Raw genomic sequence first — 24067 nt, 5'->3', positions numbered from 1 at the left:
GAGGAAGGGGTCTGCTGAAGGCCAGGCAGGCAGGAGGCAGGAGCGGCAGCATGCACAGAGCAGCCCAAGGGGAGGGGCCTTGAATGCTGGGCCCGGGCAGAGGCAGCCAGGCAGGGCTGGGAGTGGGGCACAGTGTGGTCAGTCTGTGCCCGTTTTCCTCAGGAAGCATCTGCAGAGGAGTGGCAGGGTAGGAGGGATCCAGACAGAAGGGGAGAGCTGAGGGAGCGGGTGGAGGCTCAGGGGGTGTGGGCAGCAGGGGCTGGGCTGGACTAGGAGCGGGCAGTGGAGAGTCTGGGCTTCCAGTGGGGGCTGGGGCCATGGGCATGGGCTGTGCACACTGGCTGCGCCCTCCACCGGTTGGCATCGAGGAAGGGCTTCTCCTTGACCCCTTCCTCTGGGGCTCTGGGGTTGGAGGTGACTCCATCCCCACCCCAGTAAAGGCCCCTCCCTGGGAGGCCCCCACCCCCCGTTAGTATGAGAGCCCTGTCCCACCCGGGACCAGCCCCTGTGCCCATACCTGGCTACCCAGGCCCCCCTGGTGCTGAAGGAGGGAGAACCTCTCTTTGGCAGACTCCTCGGCGGTGGGGCTGAGGGGTTTAGGGTCAGACAAAGACCGCTGCAAGGTCTTCATGGGGCGAGGCAGCGTCTGCAGGCGAAGCGCGCTGTCAGCCGTGAAGAGCTTCTGGGGACTTACGTGAGCCTTGTTCAGTCTATCACTGGAAGCAAAGGAGGCGTCCAGGAGCCGGTGTGGGGACAGGGGTGAGACCGGTGAGTAGAGGACCTGAGGGGACTTGGGGGGCTGGCGGCTCACAAGCTGGGAGAGGGACTCCGGGGGCAGGTGGGCTTGGTATCCAATCTCCAGGGGATCTGGCTTCTTCCTCTCGAATCTGCCCAGGGCGCCCGGGGTCACCATCTGAATGCCGGGTAGGTAGGGGCTGATGGCGCTCGGCCCGATGAGCTGCGGCCCGGCCACGCCCTGGGCCTGGCTGTCGGGCTCCGTCTGGCAGGCCAGGCTCTCCCCACGCCCGGTCTTCTCAGGGGCCGATATGTACCGAATGATCTCCACCTTGGGGTCCGTGGCTGCTGTGATGTGGATGGCTGGAGACACCCGGGGCAGCTGGTCAGGCTCAGTCTGCACGGAGCAGTCGCTGATGGTCTGGATGCCCACGCTGCTCATGGGCCTGGCGGCGGCGGCAGCAGCAGTGGCTGCTGAGGAGCCAGAGGCATCGTGCTTGCTGTCGGAACCCGAGTCCGAGTGGCGGGAGAGCCGGGACCGGCGGCGGCGCACGGGCTGCTCCCATTCGGCGCTGTCCTCGTCGTCTGTCTGCACGCTGCAGTCAGCGCTCCGCCGTGTCCTGCGCCTCCGGGTCAGCAGATAGCGGCCCTCTCCCTCCTCGTCGTCTGTCTGGACACTGCTGTCTGCAATCCTCTTGACCACACAGGGCTCAGGCGCCGACTCTGGCTCGCAGATATCCCGGAGGCGTGGCATCGAGTGCCGCTTCTTAATGGCGCTGCGGCCTGCCTCCCAGTGCTCCTCGGTCTGCAGCGACATGTCTGAGGCTGAGCTGGGGAGGCCCCGGTGCAGTGTGGGCTCTCGGGGCTGTGCAGGCCCCTCGGGCCCAGCCACAGCAATGAAGGTGGCGTGAGTCAGTGGGGGCCAGTACTGGCCGTTCTGAGCTAGTTCGCCAGGAGCTGGGGGAGGTCCTCGGCCAGGTGCATCGCCTCCCGCTGCAGGGAATGGGGCCTTCTGCCGCTGCTTCTGCTCTTCCAGCTGCTGCTGCAACTGCTGCTGTAGCTGCTGGATCTGCTCCAGTTGTAGGCGCTGCTGCGCCAGCTGCTCCCGCTGCAGGGCGAACTGAGCCTGGCGCTCCTCCTGCTGTTGCTGCAGCACATGGTGCTTGATGGTCTGCAGTTCCTGCAGCTCCCGCTGCACCAGCAGCTGCTCCTCCTCCCGGTGCCGCTGCAGCTCTACTCGTTCCCGTTCTAGCTCTTCCTGCAGCCGCAGCTGTCGCAGCTTCTCCAACTCCACCCGCTCCCGCTCCAGCTGGAGCAGCTGCTCCTGCTGTTTGCGCTGCCTCTCTTCCTGCGAGGGCTCCTCCTTCTCCAGTCCTGGCCTGCCAAGGGCCCCACTGACACCCCCTGGGACTGCTTCTCCAGGTGGCTTCTGGCCAGCCAGTGGGACTGGGGCCGGGCCTGCTACTGCAGCCTCTTTGCCGGTGGCAGCAGGAGCTGTAGAAAGTGCCTCCTCCCGTGCAGCCCCTGCTGGCAGCTCTGGCCGGGGTGGGGCCCCAGCCCCAGGCGCCTTTGCAGCGGCAGGCTTTCCCAGATACAGGGGCCCCTCTGGGGGCGGCACGCTGGGAGCGGCCGGGAACCTGCTTGGTGCTGGATACCGGTATATGCCCGGTGGCCCAAGAGGCACCCGGGGGGCAATCACGGGCATACGTGTCAGGCTGGCGATTGGCACAGCTGTGACTGCCCCGGATGCATAGGGCCTGTACATGCCGCCACGCACCATGGGCCGCAGCACGGAGGCGGGTTGGGTGGTGATGGGCAGTGTTGCAGCAATCGGGGTGTTGATGGTGGAATAGATCATGCCGTCAGCTGCCCGAACCGTGGCAGTGGATGGCAGTAGCTGTCGAACTGCTGGTCCTTGGCCTGCAGTCGGCTGGTACTGAGCCAGGCTCCCAGGTGCTGGGTGGCCCTCTGGGAAGGTGGGGTTCCCAAGGAGGCCAGGCCGGAGGGGAGTCAAACCCTGGGGGGCACTGGGCCCAGGCTGGGGCTGAGGCTGGTACTGCATGAGGTCCGGGCCACCACCGCTGGCCCCGTGGCGCCCTCCGTACTGGTCCATGGAGTTGAGGGCGGCACACATACGGCTGATCTCTCGGGCCGTGGTGGCACTGTACTGGGCCAGGCTGGCCTCCTGGAAGCCAGCTGCATCTCCCCGAGAGCCATATCTATGGTCTGAGTAGATGTTTGACACTGAGCTGTAGCGCCTCATGGGAAGTGGGGGAGCCAAAAGTTCAGTGGGGTGACGCAGGTCTGTGAATGAGCCATACTGCAGGCCCTGGCCGAGGTAGCGGCCATCGGCAAAGCCCAGGCTGTAGGAGTGCTTCAGGGAGCTGAGGTCCATTGCCGAGTCTCGTCCAGGACCCTGGAAGAGCTGGCCGATCCTATGGGCATGGTAGTTGAGGCCCGCCTCAGCCAAGTTGGTGTCGGACATGGAGGAGTAGAGCCTGCCATGGAGGCCATGGGGGTAGGGCCTCTGCTCTTCATGAGGCCCAGGGCCCACGACCCCTGGGGCCCGGTAGGCAGGAGGTTCAAGGGGCTCAGAGTCCCGAGGACCATAGAAGGGGCCACTGCTCTGGCCAGGCGGGACCACCTCTGCCACATTCTTCTCAGGTGCGCTGGGGGCGGATTGGAAGGTCCCAGTACAGCTACTGCCGAAAGGGAACTTGTAGACCATGTCACAGCAGGCCAGCTGGCTCTCGGGCCTCATCCCTGTGAGATCCAGGGCTCCCGGGGGCTCCTCGGGGAGTAGCGTGGTCACTGTGCCTGAAGCCCCCTCTCCCATCTGCACCACCACCGTGTGCGGCTTCCTGGCCCCCGGCAGGGCATGGGGCCGCAGCTCTGCAGGGCCGGCCCGGGCGGGCTCAGCACCAGGCTCTGGCACTGGAGCTGGCTTGAGGCCGACACCCTGGGCAGTGCCCATCTGAGTGATCAAAACGTCCCTTCTGGTTAGAGGTGCCACCTGGTTGGGTAGGTTGTACCTGGCAAACTTGGCCTCCCTGGGTCTTCCCCTTGGCCCGCCTCGGTATGGGGCTGTCTGCACGGCCTGCTCAACCTGCTTGACCTGGGCCAGGCACACGGGGCTGCCTGTGCCCTGACCGAAGTCCAGTCTGTTCTGAAAGGGGTCTCCATAGACCACAGGCTGCTTCTGCTGAGCCATGAGCACGGTGGAGGCCAGCGTGACGCTCACGGTGGTGGCGGTGCTGAGAAAGGCATGTGTCTGCTCCTGGGCGTTGAGGTTAATGACCAAGGGCTGCACTGCCGTTGCCTGCCGACCTGGGATGGGATCCAGGGCCAGGCCATATTTCCTGGCTTCCACAGCGAGAGAGGTCAGGTCCATGCCCTGGTCAGTGAGAATGATGGGTGTGGGCTTCACAGCGGTGCGTAGATCGACCACAGCACTGCCGGGGGGGCGAGGGCCTGGCTCCACCCTGGATGTGCCCGGGACAGAGGAGATGCGGCATAGGGAGATGTTCTCAGCAGGGAGAGCGCCCCAGCCATAGAGCGCCAGAGGCCCTTCTGCACCGACACTGGGCGCCCGTGGGAAGCCAGGGGGCCCAGGCGGCTCGGGGGGCTGCGGAGAAGCACTTGGTGGCGTCGTCTGGCTGTAGCTGTGGGATGTGGGCTGGCTGTCAGAGGGGGAGCACACAGGTGAGGTGGAGGCGCTGGCATGCACCATCCTGGTCTGGCTGGAGGCCTCTGACGCCAGTGTGATGACCATGAGAGGGGCCTCCTGGGAGGACTGCTGCCAGGCCTGGCGCGGTGTGCTGGGTCTGTGTGGTGTTTGCGTGCCCTGTGCCACCATGGGCATCTGCGTGGGGGCACTAGGGCTCCGTGGCAGGTCCGAAGAAGGAGTCGGGCTTGGCGTCTGTGTAGAGAACTCTGCTGTGGGCCGCGGGCCCAGCTTGCCGGGGGAGAAAGTGGGGCTCTCTGAGGGAGAAGAGGGGGAGAGGGGTGGGCTGGAGCCTGCATAGTAGGAGTATCCCCGGGAGGGCTCATCACTCACACCCAGAGGCTTCTCTCGGGCCGCCCGTCCACTAGGGGTGGGGGGCAGCTCCTCAGTTTGGGACCCATAGTTTGCCGTTGTTGGGGTCTGTCCATAGCCGAGGCTCGTGGAAGAAGGTGAGCTGGCCAGGGAGGCTGGGGCCGCATAGCCTCGTGGTAGTCCTGCCAAGGGAGTCATAGTTGTAGTGGCAGGGACACCAGGGCCCTGGGCAAAGGACGTACCCACCTCCTTGGAGGTAGGGCTTGGGGAGGCGGGAGAGATGTGAAGCCTGACAGTGTCCTGAGGCTCCTTCGCAAAGTGCTGAGTGACACGGACATCAGGAATGACTCGGCCCCCGCCACTGTCTGAGGAGGCAGAGGTGAAGGACACAGGGGCAGCGAGCTGGGTGGGACTGGTCCCCGGGGTGAGCGGACCACCGTTCTGCTTCATTGGGTCCATGCATGCACTCTCAGCATTCAGAAACTGCCTCTCCTTCTTCTTGTCCTCAGCAAAGGCCAGGTCCCGGGAGGAGGCCTGGTGCATGCGCGCGATGCTCTGGGAGGTCTGGAGAATCTCCTCATACACGGTGGTGCCATCTGGGGCCGGCTGCACTGCCCGGCCAGAGTCCTGCTGCAGGGTGTCCTGAGGTTCAAAGAGCCCCTGGCCCCTGGGGGCTGCGGCCTGCGAGGGCCCGGTGGGAAGGCCCCGGCCTGCTGCAGCCTGACCTTGTTGCCGCTGGAGCAGCTCAGCCTTCCGCATCATCTCCTCGTAGGCCTCCTCGGCGCTCTTGAGGGGCCTGCCGGTGCTGGGGGTGGCCGCGCTGCCCAGGGGGGTCTCAGTGGGCGAGTAGAGAGACATGAAAGTGGGCAGGTTGTACTCACTGCCCGACTTGTAGAGCCGGCCGGGGCCGCCCTCCAGGGCCTCGGCTTCGGAGTCGAGGGAGGGGGAGGGCGAGTACTCGGAACAGGAGGAGCGGTGTAGCTCTTCCATCTCGGCCGCCTGCCGCAGCTCCTCCGTGGGGGAGGCGTCCTCGATGGGGGACAGGTTGCTGGGGGGCGTCTTGGAGCGCTCGCGCCGCCGCTGGGCCCGCAGCTCCTCCTTGTCCCGCCGGGTCTTGCGGGCAGTGCTGCGGATGCGCTGCTGCTCCACCTCTCGCATCTTCTCCTGCTCCCGCAGCAGCTCCTCCTCCTCCCGCAGCTCCTCCTCCTCGGATGAGTCCTCAATGGTGGGCAGCAGGGGCCCGTGGGAACGGTGCCGGGCCTTGCGCTGCTGCTTGGCTTCCTCTAGGCGCTGCCGGCGGCTGGGGCTGCTGTCGCTGTCCTCCTCGAGTGAGGACAGGGAGGTGGGGGAGGTGCCGGATGTGTAGCTGGGCGTGGAGGCAGGCAGGGTAGATGAGTGCTCCCCGCGGGAGCGATCCTCGGGTGAGCCCGTCAAACTCTCCATCTCCAGCTCAGGCTCCCGGTCCAGACCAGGGTCGGGGCCCTGACCCAGGTCCAGCTCATGCCCGTAGCTGCCAGAGCTGTTGAGCTCGATGGTCTTGAAGCGGCGCAGTCCACCCTGCAGGGCCCCGCTGCCGTCAGCAGCCTCGGCCGGGCCTCCCTCCCCGAGCAGCTCCTCATAGCCGGTGGTGGCGTTGTGGGGCAGGCGCCTCTTGGGCAGCGCTACGGGCTCCTGGCTGGGCTCAGAGCGGGACCTGGGCCCGCCCTTCTGGGTGCCGTGCTTGGCCAGGCCATGCCCGGAAGGGGCAGCCTCCTCTTCTTCCAGGTTGTCCTCCTCGGCGCTCATCTCCAGGATCTGCCGGCGCATGAACTCCTCGTCTGTCAGCTCCGTCCCCCGGGCTGGCGGCTGGGGTGGGACAGGGGACAGGCCACCCTCACTGCTGTCCTCTACATAGTCATGCCTCAGCTGGCTGCCAAAGTCGTCTGAGGACTCCCCTGTGTCCCGCTGCTCCCTCTGGCGCCCCCACTCCAAGGAGTCCTCCTCTTCCTCCAGGATGTCCTCCAGCTCCTCATCGGAGTCGAAGGCCTCGGGCATGATGGACAAGGAGTGGGGCCTCTGCTTCTGGTCCTCCCCGCTGCCGCTGTCAGGGGGCTTGCCCCGCTCCACAGCAGAGGCCGGGCCTTTGGCCTCCAGAGAAGGCCGCATCTTGTGGAGCTCTGAGGGGCTGGGCGGGCGTGGCCCTGTCACCCCTGCGCTGTCCAGCTGCTCCACTTCCTGCTGCACAACCCCGGTGATCTCGCTCTGGGAGCTGGAGACGCCGTCAGATGAATAGCCTGTGTCGCTGAGGCTTTGCGGGCTCCGGGACAGGTCCTGAGAGTAAGGCTTGCTCACTGGCTCCTGAGGGCAAGAAGCAGACATTGTAAGCAGATGGGTAAGGACCTGGGAGCAGGACGGGGGACTTCCTGTCATCCCAGAATGGAAGGAAGGAGGACACCTCCACTTCCCAGAGAATCAGGGCCCACCACTCACTCTACTTCTCCAGCCTGGAGTCAGTACCTGGCAGGTTCCATGGCAGTCCCTAAGCGGCAATTAGTTCTCCATGAACTTCACAACCTTGTATCTCACGGCAGCAAAACCCGGCAAAGCATCCCACAAGGTGCCAGCCCCAGGACTGGCCAGGGGCTCACAGGTTCTGTACCCCCCAGGACCCACCTTTGGAAACTTCCTGCCCTGGCACACCCCTTAGTGGCTGAGGGCAGCAAGCCCTCCCTGGCACTGTCTGCGGAGAAGAGAGGGGAATCGAGGGCACTAACCTCTGGCTCCCCCACCTTGGGAGCTTCTGGAGTGGCCTTGACAGGAGCGGGGGCAGGCTCAGTCTTCCGGGCCCCTGTTTTCGCTTTAGGGGTTCCTGGGGGTGGGGCGGTCTCCGGTGGTGGCTTGGGCACAGGCTCAGCTTTCACAGTCTTCTTTTCCTGGGCCGCACTTGGAGTCTTGCTGGCTTCTGCAGCCCGCGGGGGCTTGGTCTGGGGGCTGGCCTTGGTGGGCGGGGGACTGGCCTTGGCAGACACAGGGCCAGATGGCTGGCCTGGCCCTGGTGGCCCTTTCTGCTTCAGAGGGGCTGTGCCAGCAGCACGAGGGGCCCCAGCTGGGGGGTGCGGGGAGGTGGGTAGTGGCATGGGGCTCGGCTCTCCCAGGCTGCCCTCCATCAGCCGCTTAGTTTGGCAGTTCAGACAAAGCCACTCGCTTTTCTGTAAGGAAACAGGCAAGAAAAGAAGTTTGATCAAGGCCATGGGCAGTGAGGAACTCAGACAATTCCCAAGACAATCCCTGGGACCTTAAGAAGAAGAAAGTCTCCCAGACCATGATGCCAAAGGCACAAGGAGACAATGACTAATAGATATTTATGGCCCCCAAATGAAACTCTTCTACCTCTGTGTTTTTTTTTTTCTTTTTGAGTCATACCTGGCGATGCACAGGGGTTACTCCTGGCTCTGCATTCAGTAATTACTTCTGGCAGTGCTCAGGGGACAATATGGGATGCTGGGAATCAAACCCAGGTCAGCCACATGCAAGACAAACGCCCTACCCGCTGTGCTATCACTTCAGTCCCGCTTCTACCTCCTTAAGATACACAGTGGGGCAAGAGCAATAGTACCACAGGTAGGGCAGGTGTCTGCCTTGCACATGACTGACCTAGGTTTGATCCTTGCCACCCGATATGGCCCCCCAAGCCTCCTAGAGGTGATCCATAAGTGCAGAGCCAGGAGTAAGTTCTGAGCATTGCTGGTGTGGCCTCAAAACAAATCAAACAACAACAAAAACAACAACAATAAAAATACACACAATACCTAAAGTTCTGAAGATGACTCAGGGCCTGAGTGATGACAATGCAGAGGGCAGGCACTCAGGCCCTGCATGCAGGAGTCCTGGGCTCAATTCCTGGCACCACATGGTACCCTAAACACTGCCGGAAGTGATCTCTGAGCACAGAGCCAGGAATAGCCCTGGAGCATGGCCAGGCATGGCCCAATTCCCCATCATTCTTCCCCTTCCCCCGCCCCCACCACAAAAAGACAAAGCAAAGGAGCCAGGGACTTGGCTCAGGCACAGAACACATGCTGTGAGTGTGAGGCCCTGGGTTTGATTCCCAGCATCACAGAGAGGTGGGGGAGAGGTGGAGAGGGAGATGGACTGATCTTGGCAGGGAGGAAGATAGACCCCCGGGAGCCTTTCCCAAAGTCAGGCCTCCTTTCTGGCAAAGGTAAGGCCCTGCCCTGGCAACGGGAGGGGTGAAGCATGGAGGAGAGAAAGCCTCAGCCTGCTCTCAGCCTGGAGCACACAGAGCCAAGCCATTCCCACCCTCCCCGGCTGCCCAGACAAGCAAGACCCAGCAGCTCAGCCAAGAGGGTGGGCTGTTATGAGAACCACAGCTACAGAGCACAGGGAGGGGGCAGTAAGGTGGTCTCAGCCCCCAACAGCCTCAGTCCTGACTTCACAGCCCTGGGGGCTAGGTGAGCCCCTCTCCACCTGGCTGAGCCCAGATGACTGGCTCTCAGCTCTAGCCACAGTGGCAGTTCCTTCCTCAGTGATGCTGCCTGCGTTTGCTGCACAGCCCATATCTGCCCTGGACCCCGGAAGGAGCCAGGCTGACCAGGCAGCAGGGCTGGGGGATGTGCAGAGCAGCAGGCCAGGCCTGCTCCCTGGCCTTGTTACACAGGGCCTGGGACTCTCCCCCTTGCCAAGGCCGGGGCACCTGCTCTGTGGCCCAGTCCCACACATGGGCCCCAGGAGAGGCCCCAGTTCTGGAGGGAAACACCTCACACACTGTATGTACTCATTCTGTTTCTGAGGCGTCTTCCCAAGCCCCAGTGTTGATTCATTTATTAATTTTGGTTTGGGGAATTACCCCAGCCAGTGGTGCTCAGGACCTACTCCTGGCTTTGTGTTTAGAGATCACTCCTGGCCATGGGGAATGAATATGGGGAGCTGGGGATTGAACTCAGATTGGCCATGTGTAAGGTAAGAGTTATACCCTCTGTCCAATTTCTCTTACCCACCAAACCCCAGTGTTGACTCCCCTGGACCATATCTAATGTTCTGTGATCCATCCCCCATGACCCCAAAGGCATAAGGAGACAGCAACTGATATTTATTCATCATACCACTCCCTCCCCCCATGACGTCATGGGTGCTGCAGGTGGTTGGGCCTTTGGCTCTCTTGGCAAGGCAAGTTTCATGTCTGGGAGTGAGTGGGACCAGCTGTGACTGGCTACAACCAAACCCTTAAAAGGATAAGCATAGGTGAGAACTGCAGTGGGGTTCCCGCCCATTACCTGGGCGCATCTTGGAACTCCTTGATACTAGAGGGTTGTGAGGGGGTTGAGACTCCTGAGACATAGTACAGGTATGAGCAGAGGCCAAGAAGATTCTGAAAATGAGCAGGTAGCCCCTGATGGGGAAGGACCCACCCCCAAGATGGGCATGATGGGGTTAGGATCTGGGTCCAGTGAGGGGCTGACCTTTTCTCTACCTCCAGTCTGTGCACACAGTCACTCCAGGTTAGGCCTCTCTAAGTCTGGTCATCTTCCTGGACACTCCTTGATGCTTGGCAAAACTCTGCCTACTCTCTGTCCTGTGGACCCCATCTCCCCTGGAAGCTATAGTCCAGTATCTCGAGGGCGGGGGGTGGGGTGGGGGGTGGGGAGGGTGGGCTCAGACGCAGAGCTGAGGCCAGGGGCTCAGAGCCACACCCTGCAGTGCCGGAGAGTCACCGGATCCTTCCCCAGGGCCTTCTTCCTTCTCCGCTGCCCCACCGAGGCAGAAGGCTGCGGGCTGCCCTGTGGGCATTCCTGCTCTGGGCTCTCTCCTGGCTACTGCAGGCAGAGAGGGAAGGAGGGGCTCAGGACACAGCAGGGGGAGGCATGTGAGGTGAGCTAAAAATAAACACCTGCCAGGGTGCTGGAGGCCCTTCCTCAGCTTGGGGGCACCAGGTGGGGGGTGGGGGTGAGGAGAGAAGGTGCATATGGCCTAGAGGGCTGAGATTGGGGGTAGGTGCAAGGAAGACCAAGCAGAGCCTCAGTGCTCGGAACACAGCAACTGAGTCTGGTTTTCCACTCACTGTCTCCTCACCATCCCCCGTCCTTCACACCCCATTCCACTCAGTCTTTTTGAATAGGTGGGTGGGGGGACCATGTGGTGCCAGGGGTCTGCATGCAAAGCATGAGCTGCAGCCTCCTAAGCCATCGCTCAGGCCCTCCATGCCCTTGTGAATTCACTCTCCTCTTTAGTATTTTTCCCTCATTCGCTGGCACATGGACAGACTTCTCCTCACTCCGCCAAGCCAGCCCAGGCTTTGGGAATTGCTGCCTGCCCACCCTTTGGTGAGTGGCCAGGAAATGCTGAGACCAACAGGGACTGAAGGAGGCTCAGCCCCCACAGCTCTCCAACTTCCTGTTCAAACCCTTCTGGTGGCAGGGACCCCGGAAGGCGGTCAGCAGCTGCAGGAGGGAGAAGCGGGTGTGCACACGGTTACTCAGAGCTACTGCCTGGGTTCAAGGTGAGGATGGGGAATGTTGGGAGGACAGGTGAGATGTGCTACCTCGGGGGACTGCTGCAAGGAGCCCTTCAAGGCTGAGCTGGAAGCTGGGTGTCATCCCTGTGGCCTGCCATGGTCGGGATGACCCTATAGCATGCAGCCTCTGAGCAGGGCTGGCCCCTGTGCAGGCCCGTGACCGCCTGTGTCCCGTAGTCTAGCACAACATACCCAGCCCCACTCTCTGCCTGGGGTTATTTCTGGGGCTGCTGCCCCTCCTGGCCTCCGCCTTAGCCCCTTTGCCCCACTTGTTCTGGTCCAGAGCCTTGTAGGCTCCGGGCATGTGCTTTAGGGACCAAGCAGTGCTCCCTCCGGGCCCCAGGACCAAATGTGCTTGTTCCCTGTGGGGCATCCCTCCTGCCACACCCCCAAAGTTCATACTACCACAGTCAGAGGCTGGTGGGGACTCTGCCCCACACAGACACTCTCTTTAGGTGTTTTCGTTTCTTCTCCTGGCCTGAGGTCTGACCATGTGTAAATATCTGAGCTAAAGCAGCTCACCTGATTCTCCCAGAAACCTAAAGGGTGCAAAGACTTTCTTTTTTTTTTCTTTTTTGAGTCACACCCAGCGTTGTTGCACAGGGGTTACTCCTGGCTCATGCACTCAGGAATCACTCCTGGTGGTGCTCAGGGGACCATATGGGATGCTGGGAATTGAACCTGGGTCGGCCACGTGCAAGGCAAATGCCCTACCCTCTGTGCTATCACTCCAGCCCCAACCCCCAATTCTTATGGCGACTTCCTGAGGTCGCCACCCCAAGAGGCAGCCTGAGGCAGGTCAGGAGCTGTTAACTTCTGGCCCACTGCAGCCCCAGCCCTGTTGGGCCCCAACCCCAGCACCCCCAACCTACCTGTCAAAGGGACCAGGCTTTGGGTCCAAGGCCTAGGTTGCAGGGGTGCAGCTTCTCCAAGGCCCCAGCGGCATTTTTGGCAATTATAATGAACTAAGAAACTGGCAATGATACTGTAACAATTCCAATTTCACTAATTTCTTCACAAACTCTATTTTGAACTTAAAGCCAATTAAAAATTAAGCCAGAGGGTACTATTATCCTTCAAAAAGATAAATAGGTAAAAAAAAATTTTTGGAGTCAACAACTCTTAATTATGAAATGACTCACTAAATAGCACTATGGTTATTTTTTTTTTAAAGGAAATTTCAAAGGGGGAAGGAATCTAGTTTAACTGCCTCCTACACCCTGTTCTTTAGGCTGCCTGTGGAGAAAGATGGTGAGGACGAAGCCATCACACAGAGGTGTGGAGAGCAAGGGAGCTCAACACGCCGGTCCCACCCACAGGCCCAGCCTGCATGCAGACCCCACTTCACATTGGGCACAGGGGGCCTCCAGGCTGGCACTGCCCAGAGCAGTGTGGGAGAGCAGGAGAGCACCAGAGCCACACCCAGAGCTAGTGGGTCTTGGCCCTGGAGAAGGTCCTGCCACTGCTGTCTCTTGGCACAGGGCATCCGGGGCAGGTATGGGCTGCTGAAACATCAGGAGCCCCGCAGAAAACATACAAAACATACAAAGTATGTTCTGAAATCACAAAGTTGTTCTGAAATCCAAGCGGTCATTCACTGAGCTGAGATCCAAGCCTTCCCCTGGGCCTGGCTAAGGGCCTGAGTGAGGGGGAGAAACTGATGGGGAGAAGGGGGAGGGGCCGGCGCCAGCACCAACCTCTCCCAAGGTCTGCAGAAGGATTTAGCCATTGTCTGGTGAGGGGTAAAGGGCTGTGGGGATGTAGGGAAGAGACCAAATCCTCACACCAGATAGGAGGCAGCTCTGGCAGGGTTTGCTCCATGCAGTGAACGCTGAGGTGGGAAAGCGGGAGCTGAGGATGGGCCCAGGCCACCAGCTTGTCTCTCAGGTAGAAACCCTGGGGAGGGACACGATCATGGCTGCCCTTCCACCCCAGAGTTAACAGAGAAATCCCCTGAGTTAACACCTGAGGCTGCCCTCTGCACGGGTCAGGAGCAGAAGGTGGGGAGCAGAGGGCCTGGGTCAGAAGGTAAGGAACCCAGTAGATGCTGCGGGGGTCAGAGTGGGCCTGGTCGAGGCGGGGAGAGAGGGGCTGGATGTGAGAGGGTGAGGCAGGGGCCACAGTTGACCAGTCATATCCCCCTGTCATCCCCACTGTCTTTCTCAACAGGTAGCCCAAAGAACATGGTGTAGGAGGCAGTTTCAATAGATTTCTTCTGCCTTTGAAATTTAAATTTAAAAACTTAAGCCACCCAGAGGTATAAACTCAGGGTCGGGAGGTGAGAATCAAGCAGCCAATGAAAGTGGGATCAGAGTCTGGGTGTCCTCCTGGAGTCTGCGTGTGACAGTTTTCTGTTCGGGTTGAATCAGCACTTCCCTGGCCAGGTGTGTCCACAGGGCTCTGAAGGGAGCTGTGAGAAATCCTGCCACTCCTGCTCACACCCCAGTGTGTCCTGCTCAGTGAGGAAATGCCAGAGGGACCGCTCACAGAGCTCAGCAACCCCCTGAGCATCCTGCATCCCAGCCAGCCTGTGGGAGCTGCCAGTCTCTGGACTGGAGCACCCACCCTGTGGCGACTCACACAACCCCTTCCCCACTCACCCCATATTCAGCCAGGCTATCCCTGGGTATGGGTCACGGGAAAGCAGCAGGGTCCCAGAGGACGCCTGAGCCAGATATCTCAGGACCAGTCTGAGGTGGGCGGTGGCAGAGGGCTCCCCTAGCCCCTGCAGACATTAGGCTGAGATGGAAGGGTAGGCCTGGGGTACCTTTGAGCATCAGCTCTGTCTGACTCCCACGGCCTGGACCTGCTGCCTCAGGCTTCAGCACCTCCCCAAGGCCAAGAGCATGCATGTGGGGTCCTGTGCTTACCTCTACCAGGTGAGGCGTTGGGTTGAAACCGCACAGGTTGCACACCTGGAGCTTGCAGGTGGTACAGGTGTTGTAGTTGGCGGGGCCCTTGCCGCCCACATTGAGCTCGGCTTGGCACAGTGGGCAGGTGGCCTTTTCCTTGGGCATGGTCTTTGGCTTGGCAGCTGCCTTGGACACTGCCTGGTGCTCTGCTTTGCCATGCTTAGGGCTTGCTGTTCCCCCAGTTCTCGCCGGGGCTCCTGCCGGCCCTGCTCCTGGCCCTGGCCGAGCGCCAGGCTCAGTTTTGGCTCCCGGTGCTGGCCCTGGCCCGGGCCCTGAGCCAGGGGGTCTTGGGCCAGTGTCCTTGCTGGCATCACTGAAGACAATCTTGGGCGGTCCCTTGCTGGGGGCAGGCTGTCCCTGGGCCTCGGGCTCAGGCTGCACAGACATGAGTGTGCTCGCCTGGGTCAGCAGCGATGCACCAAGGCCAAAGAGCTTCCCAGTGAGGCCCTCCTGGGTCTGCTCGGCAGCACTGGGCCCAGAGGGCACCGTGGTGGCACTTTTGGCCAGGGCCTCTCCTGCAGGGGGCCTGGACTCAGCAGAGGAAGGCTTAGTGGGATGAGGGGGTTGAGGAGAAACCCTGCCCCCCTCTGGAGGTGCAGCTGCGTGGGCAGCCCCCGGCACTGAGGTGGCCCTGGCTGTCTCAGCCTGGCGGGCACCGGGCGTGGATCCCCCGGGGCCCCGTCCTCTCTCTTGCTCCGTCTTCCCCAGGGGCGGTTTGGCTGGGGAGTGGGCAGGAGACAATGCCGGGGAGTGCAGCTGCTGCTGACTCTTGGAACGAGGAGCCGTGGTCATGTCCATCCCCAGAGCCCTCTGCATCTGGCAGTTGAGACAAAGCCATTCCTTCACCTGAGGAGGAAGCAGCACAGTCAGTAGGGCGACCTGCTCCGGGGACCCTCAGGGACTACTGTGCTACAGACCCATGGCACCCGGGCCAGGTCCTAGCGTGAGCAGAAGGACCAAGCCTGGCTCAGGAGTCTGGGCTACCGTGTGAGGTGGGGGCAGGCTGAAGGTGCAGAAGCCCTGCCTGGCCCTCAGCAGCTGTCAGGCTCATGGAGCTGAGTGGAAGCTGCCACACAGGCCTGCTCCCAGCCATCCCAGAGTCCAGCCACCTGCTCCTGCCCAAGAGTCCTCCCACCACCTCTGTCATTCATGTGTGTCATTTTATGTCCATAAAATGCCTCTCCAGTCCACACTCCTATGCCCCTGGCTGGAGAATCTGGGCAGTCACTAAGGGTTGTGTCCCACACCTCCCACCCCACCACCTAATGTCCCCTTCACTCATTTTCACAGGGCAGTCCACAGGCTCTTACAGTATGACCCAGGAGGCAATGTGAGGTTGCAGCACAGACTCCCTGGGTGCATCATCAGTGAAGAGGAACAGGTGGGAGATGAGAATGGAAAAGAGAAAGGATCAGGACTCCCGGCCTGGGGAAGCTTGGGCCTTGCTGACACAGATGAACAATCTTGAGAGCAAGTCAGTGAACATAACATAGTGACAGAGTATGTGGAATCAAATCTTTTTCCTTTAGGAAGACATGGTTATGGGACAGAAGCTATTTCTGACTGTGCTCAGAGAATGACCCTGGATGGTGCTTAAGGGACCCTCCGTGATGCTGAGAATCTGAGCCAGACTCGGCAGAGGAAGTCACATGCAGAGCCGCATAGTGCCTTCCTTCCTGCACTGTCTTCAGCCCCAGGAAGACATTTGTTGTTGGTTTTTGGCCACATCTGTCAATGCTTAAGGCTTATTACTGTGCTCAAGGATCACTCCTGGTGGGGCTTGTGGCACTATAAGCGGTACTGGGGATTGAACTTGGGTCTGTAGTGTGCAAGGCAAGCAAATGATCTACCTGCTGTACTATTGCTCTAGCCTGACACTTAAAAAAATGGGGAGCCACATCTGGTGGTGATCAAGACCTTTTTCTGGTTCTGTGTTCAGTGATCACTCCTGGCAGTGCTCAGGGACCACATGCGGTGCTGAAGTTTGAACCGGAATTGGCTGTATACAAGGCAAGAGCCTTAACCACTGTACTCTCCAGTTCCAAAGAACATAGTATTTTTGGGTTTGGTTTTGTTTGGAGCTTTTAGTCCACCCCCAGTGGTTCTTGTGGCTTACTCCTGGCTCTGTACACAGGGATCACTCACTCCTGGTTGTGCTTGGGAGACCACAAGTGATGCCAGGGATCGAACCTGGGCTGGCTATGTGCAAGGCAAGTGCCTAACCTGATTATTTCTCCAGCATCAGGAAGACAATTTTTTAAAAAAGAAAACAGGATCATTGTGCTTCGGGAACAAACAAGACATGTGTTGTTTTTCATGTGACAGGCATGTGGATTGTCTCCGTCACTGACGTCTTCCTGAGTAAAGTGGGCTCATGACTCAGGCTGAGGCCAGCACTGACTCTAGCTAACAGTGCCTATGGGCCTGTGATCTGACAGACAGTTCTTTTGAGCTACTCAGTAAACAGGAGCAAGAGGGGCTTCTTGTCCTTTTGGGAGACAGTTGAAAGCCTTCTCTCCCCACGCAGAGGCGCTAGGATGAGGAGAGTCATGGGGTGGGGGAAGAGCTGTGCCAAGGAGAAGTAATGGTCTCAAGAATCCCATCTACTCTGGAGCTTCCCGGCCCCTGAGCCAACACTACTTTTCCTCAAAACTCCACATTTAATTCAGAGCTTCAACTACAGACTAGTCTGTAACCTTTCTAGCTGATTCCAAAGACTTCCATGGGAACCTGTGAGGCTGTCCGACCTACCCGCAACCTCACTTGCCACCTCCCCAGAGTGGTCTCTGCAGACACTCCGGGCCTCCTGCTCTAACAGGAGGCCTCTGCATTCCCTGCTGTCCCAGGGCACTTACCTGTCCCTGCGCCCAGGTAACCACAAGAGTCTCAGGTGTATTTTTTGTCTTTTTTTTTTTCTTTTGGGGTCACACCCAGCGATGCACAGGAGTCACTCCTGGCTCTGCACTCAGGAATTACCCCTGGCAGTGCTCAGGGGACCATATGGGATGCTGGGAATCGAACCCGGGTCAGCCTCGTGCAAGGCAAACGCCCTACCCATTGTGCTATCACTCCAGCCCCAAGACTCTCAGTTTGAGTGTCCCTGCAAGGCCTCCCTGGTGAGGCTAACATCTGCCTTCACCTCTCAGACTGCCAAATCACTTTCTCCAGACTCTATTCTCTCCTTAAGAATCTACTCATTCGTATCCTGGGAGTCTCAGGTTCACCTTCCGTGGCCTGGTGCCCTCATTGACACTGCCAGGCCCACACCCAGTATGGGGTACAGAGGAGGCTCAGAGAGGCCAGCTCACGGCATGCATCCCAACAAGTCATAGGGCTGCAGTGGCCAGGAGTGGGGGATTCGGCACCCCAGGGAGAGGGCCCCACTAGAGACCAAGGCTGCCCCCACCACCAGTCACCAGTCACCAGGAGAACTTAGAGTTGTCTTGTGTCCCTCTTAGGGGTGCAGTGAGTGCGGCTATCAATGACAGGTGGCTTTTTCAGATGGGGACCCAACAGCAGCATCTGAGGGTGGGCGCACATGGCACTTTGGAGAGCACCCCTGTTCCCAGGCCACACAGGGGCAGAGGAATGTTCACTCCATGACATGACTGACTGCCATGGTGAGCCTGCAGTGTGGCCAGCACCTCCAGGGCTGCCTGCCTCTTCCGATGGCCACTTGGGTCCAAACAGGCCAGGTCTCTGTGCAGAGCCCTTCAGCTCAAGAACTCCGAAGAGCAGGGGATGAAGCTATTCCCAGCTGAGGCTGTGCCACATCCCGATGCTGTTGAAGACCCAATGCACCTTCATGTATGCACCAAGAAAGCCACAGAGGAAACTCTGTGTCCCCAAATAACCCCTTAGGCGGGTCACTCCTGGAGGGATCACTCCATCAGAATGGGGGATCCTGCGACAAGCTCCTTCTGATCACCCTAAGACCTTGGGAAGGGGTTATCCTCCCAGAGGGAGGCCCAGGTGCTGGTTCCAGGTGGTCCCCAGTTCCAGCCTGTGGGGTACTGGCCCACATCCCAGGGCTCCCCCGCCCCTGCGACCTGCCCCTGTGGTGTGCCCCACTCCTAAGAGGGGAGCTGCTTATCTCGGGGCTCCTGGGACCTGCCCTTTGTTTGGGAGAGGGTTGAACTAGGGCACATGCTGAAACTCTGCACTGACTACCAGAACCTTCCTCCCAGCCCCCGTCATCCAGGTTGTGTCACAAGCATCTCTAAAATAGAACCTCTCTAAGGAGCGGCTGCAACGCCCCAGTGACTCACCACCCAGATGGGTGCAGCTATTTCTATCCAGCCTCTTCCAAACGGTGAGCACGGACCGCACCCTCTCCGGCTCTTCCCTGCTCAGGCCCGGGCTCCGGCACAGCATGCAGGCTTCCAGGCTGAGGGAGTGATGAACTCAGCAAGACTCCCCGCTCTGCCTCCCCATGGGATTCCCAGGAACCGGCTGGGAGGGGCTCACTCTCAGCCATGTCCTCCCCATCCCAAGCTCCATGCCCCTTGTTAGGAAGAGGGGCAGGGAGTGAGATGGCTGTAGACAGAAGGGTCAGGCCAATGGCCAACTCCCTGTCCTGGGGTGGTCATGGTGAGAACCTTCTGCAGTAGGACCCAGAGCCCAAGGCAAATTGGGCCCTCCAAACTTGAGCCCGACTTGAGACGTGGCCAGGAGTGGCACCAGCCTCTAGCCATGGAGCTCTTTCCTAGAGACTAGAGATGATGCGAAGGGACCCTTTAAGGGCTCCTGGAGGAGATGCTTTGCTAGTCTCTTGCTTTAGACCCATCCTGCCACCTCAGCAAGCTGGCAGAGTCCTCCACTGGAGTTCGTGTAGCCTCAAAATGGAAATGGGAGGGTGGGTGGGGTGTGGCCAAGAGGTGGGTTCAGGGCATGGGCAGCAGAAGCTACAGAGGTGACTTAGTGACAGAGTCACAGTCATCAGTGCAGGGAGATCAAAAAGCTGGGCTTCATGGGGCCTGTGTCCTTTAGGGGACTTTGTCCCAGCTTGTCACTTATTCACGTGTAACTGTCACCACTGGCCTGGCTGTAGGGGCTGGGGCTCGGAATCCCGATCCAAGGAGAGATGCGGGCACTATGCCTCCCTGCAACTCCTCACAGCTGTGCTCTAGGGGTGTCTGCCTCCTCCCGACAGGGACACTGGTGGCCCTGATGCCTGTCACTGTGTCTCCATTCTAGAAAGTGGGACCCAGCTTTGTTTGCCTTATCAGGCCCCAAATGCAGCAGCTCAGGGAAACTGCATCTGTCTCAGGGCGGGGCCCGACTCAGGACCTCCAGGGCCCCCCAGTAGCTAGGTCCCCCATCGCCCTCCCCCACCCCCACACCCTATAGGCATCAGCCCCTGCCTTCCTGCCATGCCGCCCTGGCCCTCCCTTGGAGAGCAGCCCTGGCGTGTCAGATCACCCGCGCTGACATCATGCCCAGCGCTGCAGTCAGGCTATTTTTTGTTTTGATACGAGTTCAAACACCACAGAAATAGCTTATGCTCGAGCCCTCCCTGTTGGGGCTCCATCAGAAGCCCGAGGGAGGCCCCACCAGCCAGTGTGGCTGATGGCGTGTGCCTCCTGCCAGGAGCCCTGGGGGGGCCTTGATGGGTGGTCACAGCCCACCAAGACCCCCAGGCAAGGGCAGCTATAGGAGGCATCAGGGATGGCTCTGTGCACCCCCAGGTGCTGCTGCCTTGACCTGATTCCCTGACTCAGAGGTGCCCGGTCTCAGATTAGGGCCAGGCCATCTACAAACCTAATTTTCATTTTTCCCCTTTTGGGTCACAGTTGGCTGTGCTCAGGTTTACTTCTGGCTCTCAGGGATCACTCCTGGTGCCATATGGGGTGCTAGAGATCGAACCTGGGTTGGCCACGTGCAAAGCAAGGGCCTTTCCCACTGTACTATCTTTCCAGCCCCCCACCCAGCCACCTGCAAGGTAGGACACGGAGCCAGCGTTGACTCGGCTAGGTCCTCTCACAGGGGATTCCAGTGCCAAGCCCAGCTCCCTGGGGCCTTGAGGAAGCCCACCCTGAGGCTAGGATTTGGGGAGTAACTAAACAAACTGTTCTTGGGGGCTAGCAGCCCCATAGTCAGTCAAGAATCGTGCCCTGATGGCTCCTTGGCGCATCTTCCTCTCCACTTCCTCAATGCCATCCCCTTGCACCCCGCCCCGGTGTCTCCCCTCCTTCCCAGCTCATGCACTGCACCCTGTCAAGTCTCCCACCCTAACCCGTCCAGCTTCCCTCACCGCCCCTGCACACGCCTCCAGGCCCTGTCATCCTCTTGAGGAGAAGCTGCTCCAGGGTTGTAGAGCCTGGCAGTGTCTCATCCTCTCTTAAAATCCTGGGGGCTCTGAGAACTCAGCACTGGGGTTCCTTCTCTTCTCCCCTCCTGGCTGCTGTTGCCTTCCAGACCTCCTCACTGTGGCCTTGACTTCTCATGGGCCTCTGCTGTGTTGACTCAGCACTGACCCACCTGTCAACCTCCATCCCTCGCCTCCTTCTCAGACATCTCCCCACTGGCATCTTCCGTCCCTGTGCCTGCTTAGGTCAGTGGCCAGAGGACTAGGGCATTCGCAGCCCCACTTGGCAGCTCCCCAGGTCCTGTAGAGAGTAACGCACTGGCTCCTCTGCCTTCATTAACCCCCATCCCGGGTAGGCATCACCATGCCCCCGATGTGCAATGCAAAATGACTTCACTCTCAACCATAGTCAGCTGAGGATATGGGCCCCTCCTTCCCACACCCCATCCTCAGGCCCACCCCAGAATTGCTGGCAGGCACCAGGCAAATGGGCTGCAATATGAGGTGCTTTTTGGAGGGCCATAAGGAGTTGGGCCACACTTGTCTGTGCTCAGGGGTTACTTCTGAGCCCATTAGGGGGTGCTAAGGGTTGAACTAAAAGCAGCCATGTGCAAACCAACTTTCTCCCTTCTTCCTTCAACTGGGGTTCTGGGAAACTTGTGTCATCTCTTTGTTCATGATCACTAGCTAACTCTCCCATCACTGGCCCTCCCCACCCCCTCCTTAGCCCTCCCTCTCCACTCCTCCTGTCTCTGGATCTGGTGGTAATCAAGATCTGGATATTGCTACCAAGGTCTGAACGAGCAGCCCCCGACTGGGAGGCCTCCTGCACCCTCAGGGTCATGACCTTCCTCTTCCTGCTCCTCCCATCATGAACCATCTCCTGCACCCCCAGGCATCCGTCTCCTTCCTCTCTAGTCTTGGACACTGCCACTGTCCACCGCTTGTTAGAAACCCTCCCAGGCCGCATGCCTGCCCACCCATGCACCTCCCCTTCTCTGCCAGGTGTCTCAAGAGCTGGCCAGCTGAACAAATCTCCAAAGGCAGAGTGAGTGCAAGCAGCTTTCTGGGAAGAGCAGATTCTGTGTGATGCCATCGACACAAGCTCTAGAGGAAGGAAAGCACATCCGAGGCTGATGGAAATCAGGGTGGCACTCTCTCTGGCAGAGGGGCAGGCCTGGACAAGGATAGGACAAGAGGGGGTTTTGAGGGACTGACAGAGTGCTTCCTCTCATCACAGAGTGTCTGGGGGGCATGGGCACAGCCTGCTTGCAAGGCAGGCACCTCACCCACTGTACCATCACTCCGGTCTGTGTGCCATTTTGTTCAGCATCAGCTTAACCTTTAACACAATGTAAACTTTACCTTCAAAAAAAAAATAAAATAAACCCTTAAATACCAAACCTAAAGATATCCTTGCTGAAGTGTTCAGGGGGGAAGCTATTGTCAGCATTGACTTGAGACTCAAGGCCCGCCCTAGCTCCCTTGCCTGTGGCACGCCTGACTCAGACTGGTCATTGGTCAGCCTGCGGAACTTCACTGAGGTGCTCATGGGTACCTCCATTTGACATGGTCCAAGTGGAAAACGTCACCTCTCCGGCCCTTCTCCTATATCCAGTGCTGAGGGGCCTCCACACACTCAGGATTCTGTCACCTTTCTCCTCTGTCATCACCACAACCCATGTTCTGGCCTGGCCCTGACATGCTTCCGGGCCCCATGCTTCCGGGCCCCTGACTCACACCACACAGCCACCAGAGGGGTGGAAAAGGGATGAGCTGTGGATGCACACGCAGCATCCCTGTGGGCCTCAGCCCAACTCACCCCCTGCAGCCTACTTCCTCATCCCTGCAGAAGCCTCCAGGTCTGGCCCAGGCCAAGCACTGGACTTCTTCCAAGTCCCCTTCAGCTCTTGCCTGGGGGTTGGGGGCTGGCTGATGCACCTGTGACCAGGAAGGGCAGCTTCAGCAGAGTGGAGGCCAGGAGATTCTGTAGGGTTGCACGGCGCGTCTGTTTCAGCAGGGTCCTCACTCTCAGGACCCCAGGGGCATGTGGGAAGAGAAGGGGGAGGGGCGTTCTGAGGGAGGGGACAAGGGCAGGGCTGCATCGCCCAAAGCTGACCTGAACCCACAGTAGGAGGGTTCAGTAGGAGTAGCAAACTCAACTGAGCACCGGTCAAGGACTCTCCCTGTTCTCCCCCTCCTCTCCTCCATCCCTCTTTTCCTGCTTTTGCCCCTTTCTCCCCAATTATTTATTTTTCTTTATAATTTTTACTCCATTCTCTTTTTCATTTTGTCTCTTTTGCTCTCACACACAAAAGCCGATTTTTAAGGAATAAAATCTCATATTTTCTGTACTAAATTAATTTTACAATAATGCTGAAGGAACTCTGCCATGTTTTCATAGCTAAAACCATGAGCTCTGAGGCTGGGGTTTGCTCAACAGGCAGCAGACCCCCAGCTTGACCCCCAAAACCACATTTGGTCCCCTGAGCTCCATGTGGGGAGTGGCCACGCCCACTGGTACGCCAGATAATAATGATAGAAATGAGAGTCCTATGCCCGATAGCTCCCCTTTCTGTGTTCGGAGAGGCTCTGGCCTTCAGCCCGCAGGGACCCACACCAGCAGGCCCGGGTACTGTCTCCTGGGCACAGACACTACCCCAGCACTGGCAGCCCAGTTGACTGAAGTCTATTTATTTGTGAATGTGGAGTTTGTCTGGGTCCAAGTGGCTACTGCAAGGCTAACTGCCCACAGGCGAGATGTGGGTTGGAAGAAAACCTCCCGGAGGGTCTGTCGCCCAAGCCCTGATTTTGTTTGGTTCTGAGTGGGAGGAGACGGCTGGGCCCCTGTGCAGAGACCTCCTCTGCTGGGCCCAGGACCTGGAGGGAGACGGTCTGCTCTGATCACTGCTGGCCTGTATGCAGCAGCCGTGCCTGTGGCTCACTGGAAGTGTGGCTAGGAGGAAGTAGCAGGAAGCGGGCAGGGCTGGGGTGCAGTGGCTCCATGGCTACACTCACACAGCCACCCCCGAGCCATCTGCTGCCCTGTCTCCCGGCCGGAAAGGAGTGGGATGCAGACAGGGGAGGGAGAGGCTTGTGGCCACTGTTGCTCCCTCCCTTCTCCACACCACCCACCCTGGGCAAGTGCCTGCCCATGGGGGTGAATTCCACATCACTGTCGGCTTGGTCTCAGCACGTCCAGACCTTGAAAGAGGAAGGAAAAGGCCGGGAGTCTTGCTTCTGTAGTTCTCCCAGAGGCTCGTGTGTAAATAATTTGGGTTAGAGCAATGGAGGTGCGGGGCAGATGAGCTGCCCTCAACCTGGAGGGCTGGGGATGGGGTGGCTGCCCCCACTGGGACAGAAGGTGGTCCTCCCAGGCAAGCTGATTTTCCTTTAGAGAGGTCTAAATGTTCAGGTCTGATGTTCCAGAAGTGTAAAGGGGGGATGGGAGATAGCTCAAAGGGTGCCTGACATGCCCAGGGCTGTGGGTTCCACCCCTGCCACCATCCGGCCTCCTGAGCACCACTGAGTATAGCCCTGGTGACCCCAAATACCACTAGAGAGGC

General features: G+C 59.5%; 1 protein-coding gene across 6 annotated transcripts in view; it reads right to left on the bottom strand.

Annotated features, from left to right (window-relative positions):
* BSN (bassoon presynaptic cytomatrix protein) overlaps positions 1–24067 on the bottom strand; it is a 98000-nt gene that overhangs the window by 11144 nt on the left and 62789 nt on the right. For 4 of the 6 annotated variants that reach the window (XR_008629799.1, XR_008629800.1, XR_008629801.1 and 1 more), the window contains exons 3-5: positions 14153–15040; positions 7525–7959; positions 518–7108 (exon numbers count right to left, since the gene is read on the bottom strand). Coding sequence is in view for 3 of the 6 variants with exons in the window: in XM_055135967.1 (XP_054991942.1) it covers positions 518–7108; positions 7525–7959; positions 14153–15040 (7914 nt within the window). In the remaining 3 variants the exon portion in view is untranslated. The remainder of the gene's footprint in view (positions 1–517; positions 7109–7524; positions 7960–14152; positions 15041–24067) is intronic. The other 2 variants (XM_055135969.1, XM_055135968.1) reach the window with 2 other exon arrangements.

The sequence above is a fragment of the Sorex araneus genome, chromosome 4 (genome assembly GCF_027595985.1).
Source record: "Sorex araneus isolate mSorAra2 chromosome 4, mSorAra2.pri, whole genome shotgun sequence".
Taxonomy (NCBI): Eukaryota; Metazoa; Chordata; class Mammalia; order Eulipotyphla; family Soricidae; genus Sorex; species Sorex araneus.
Note: the sequence above shows the minus strand (reverse complement) of the source record. Positions and strands in the feature narration are given on the sequence as shown.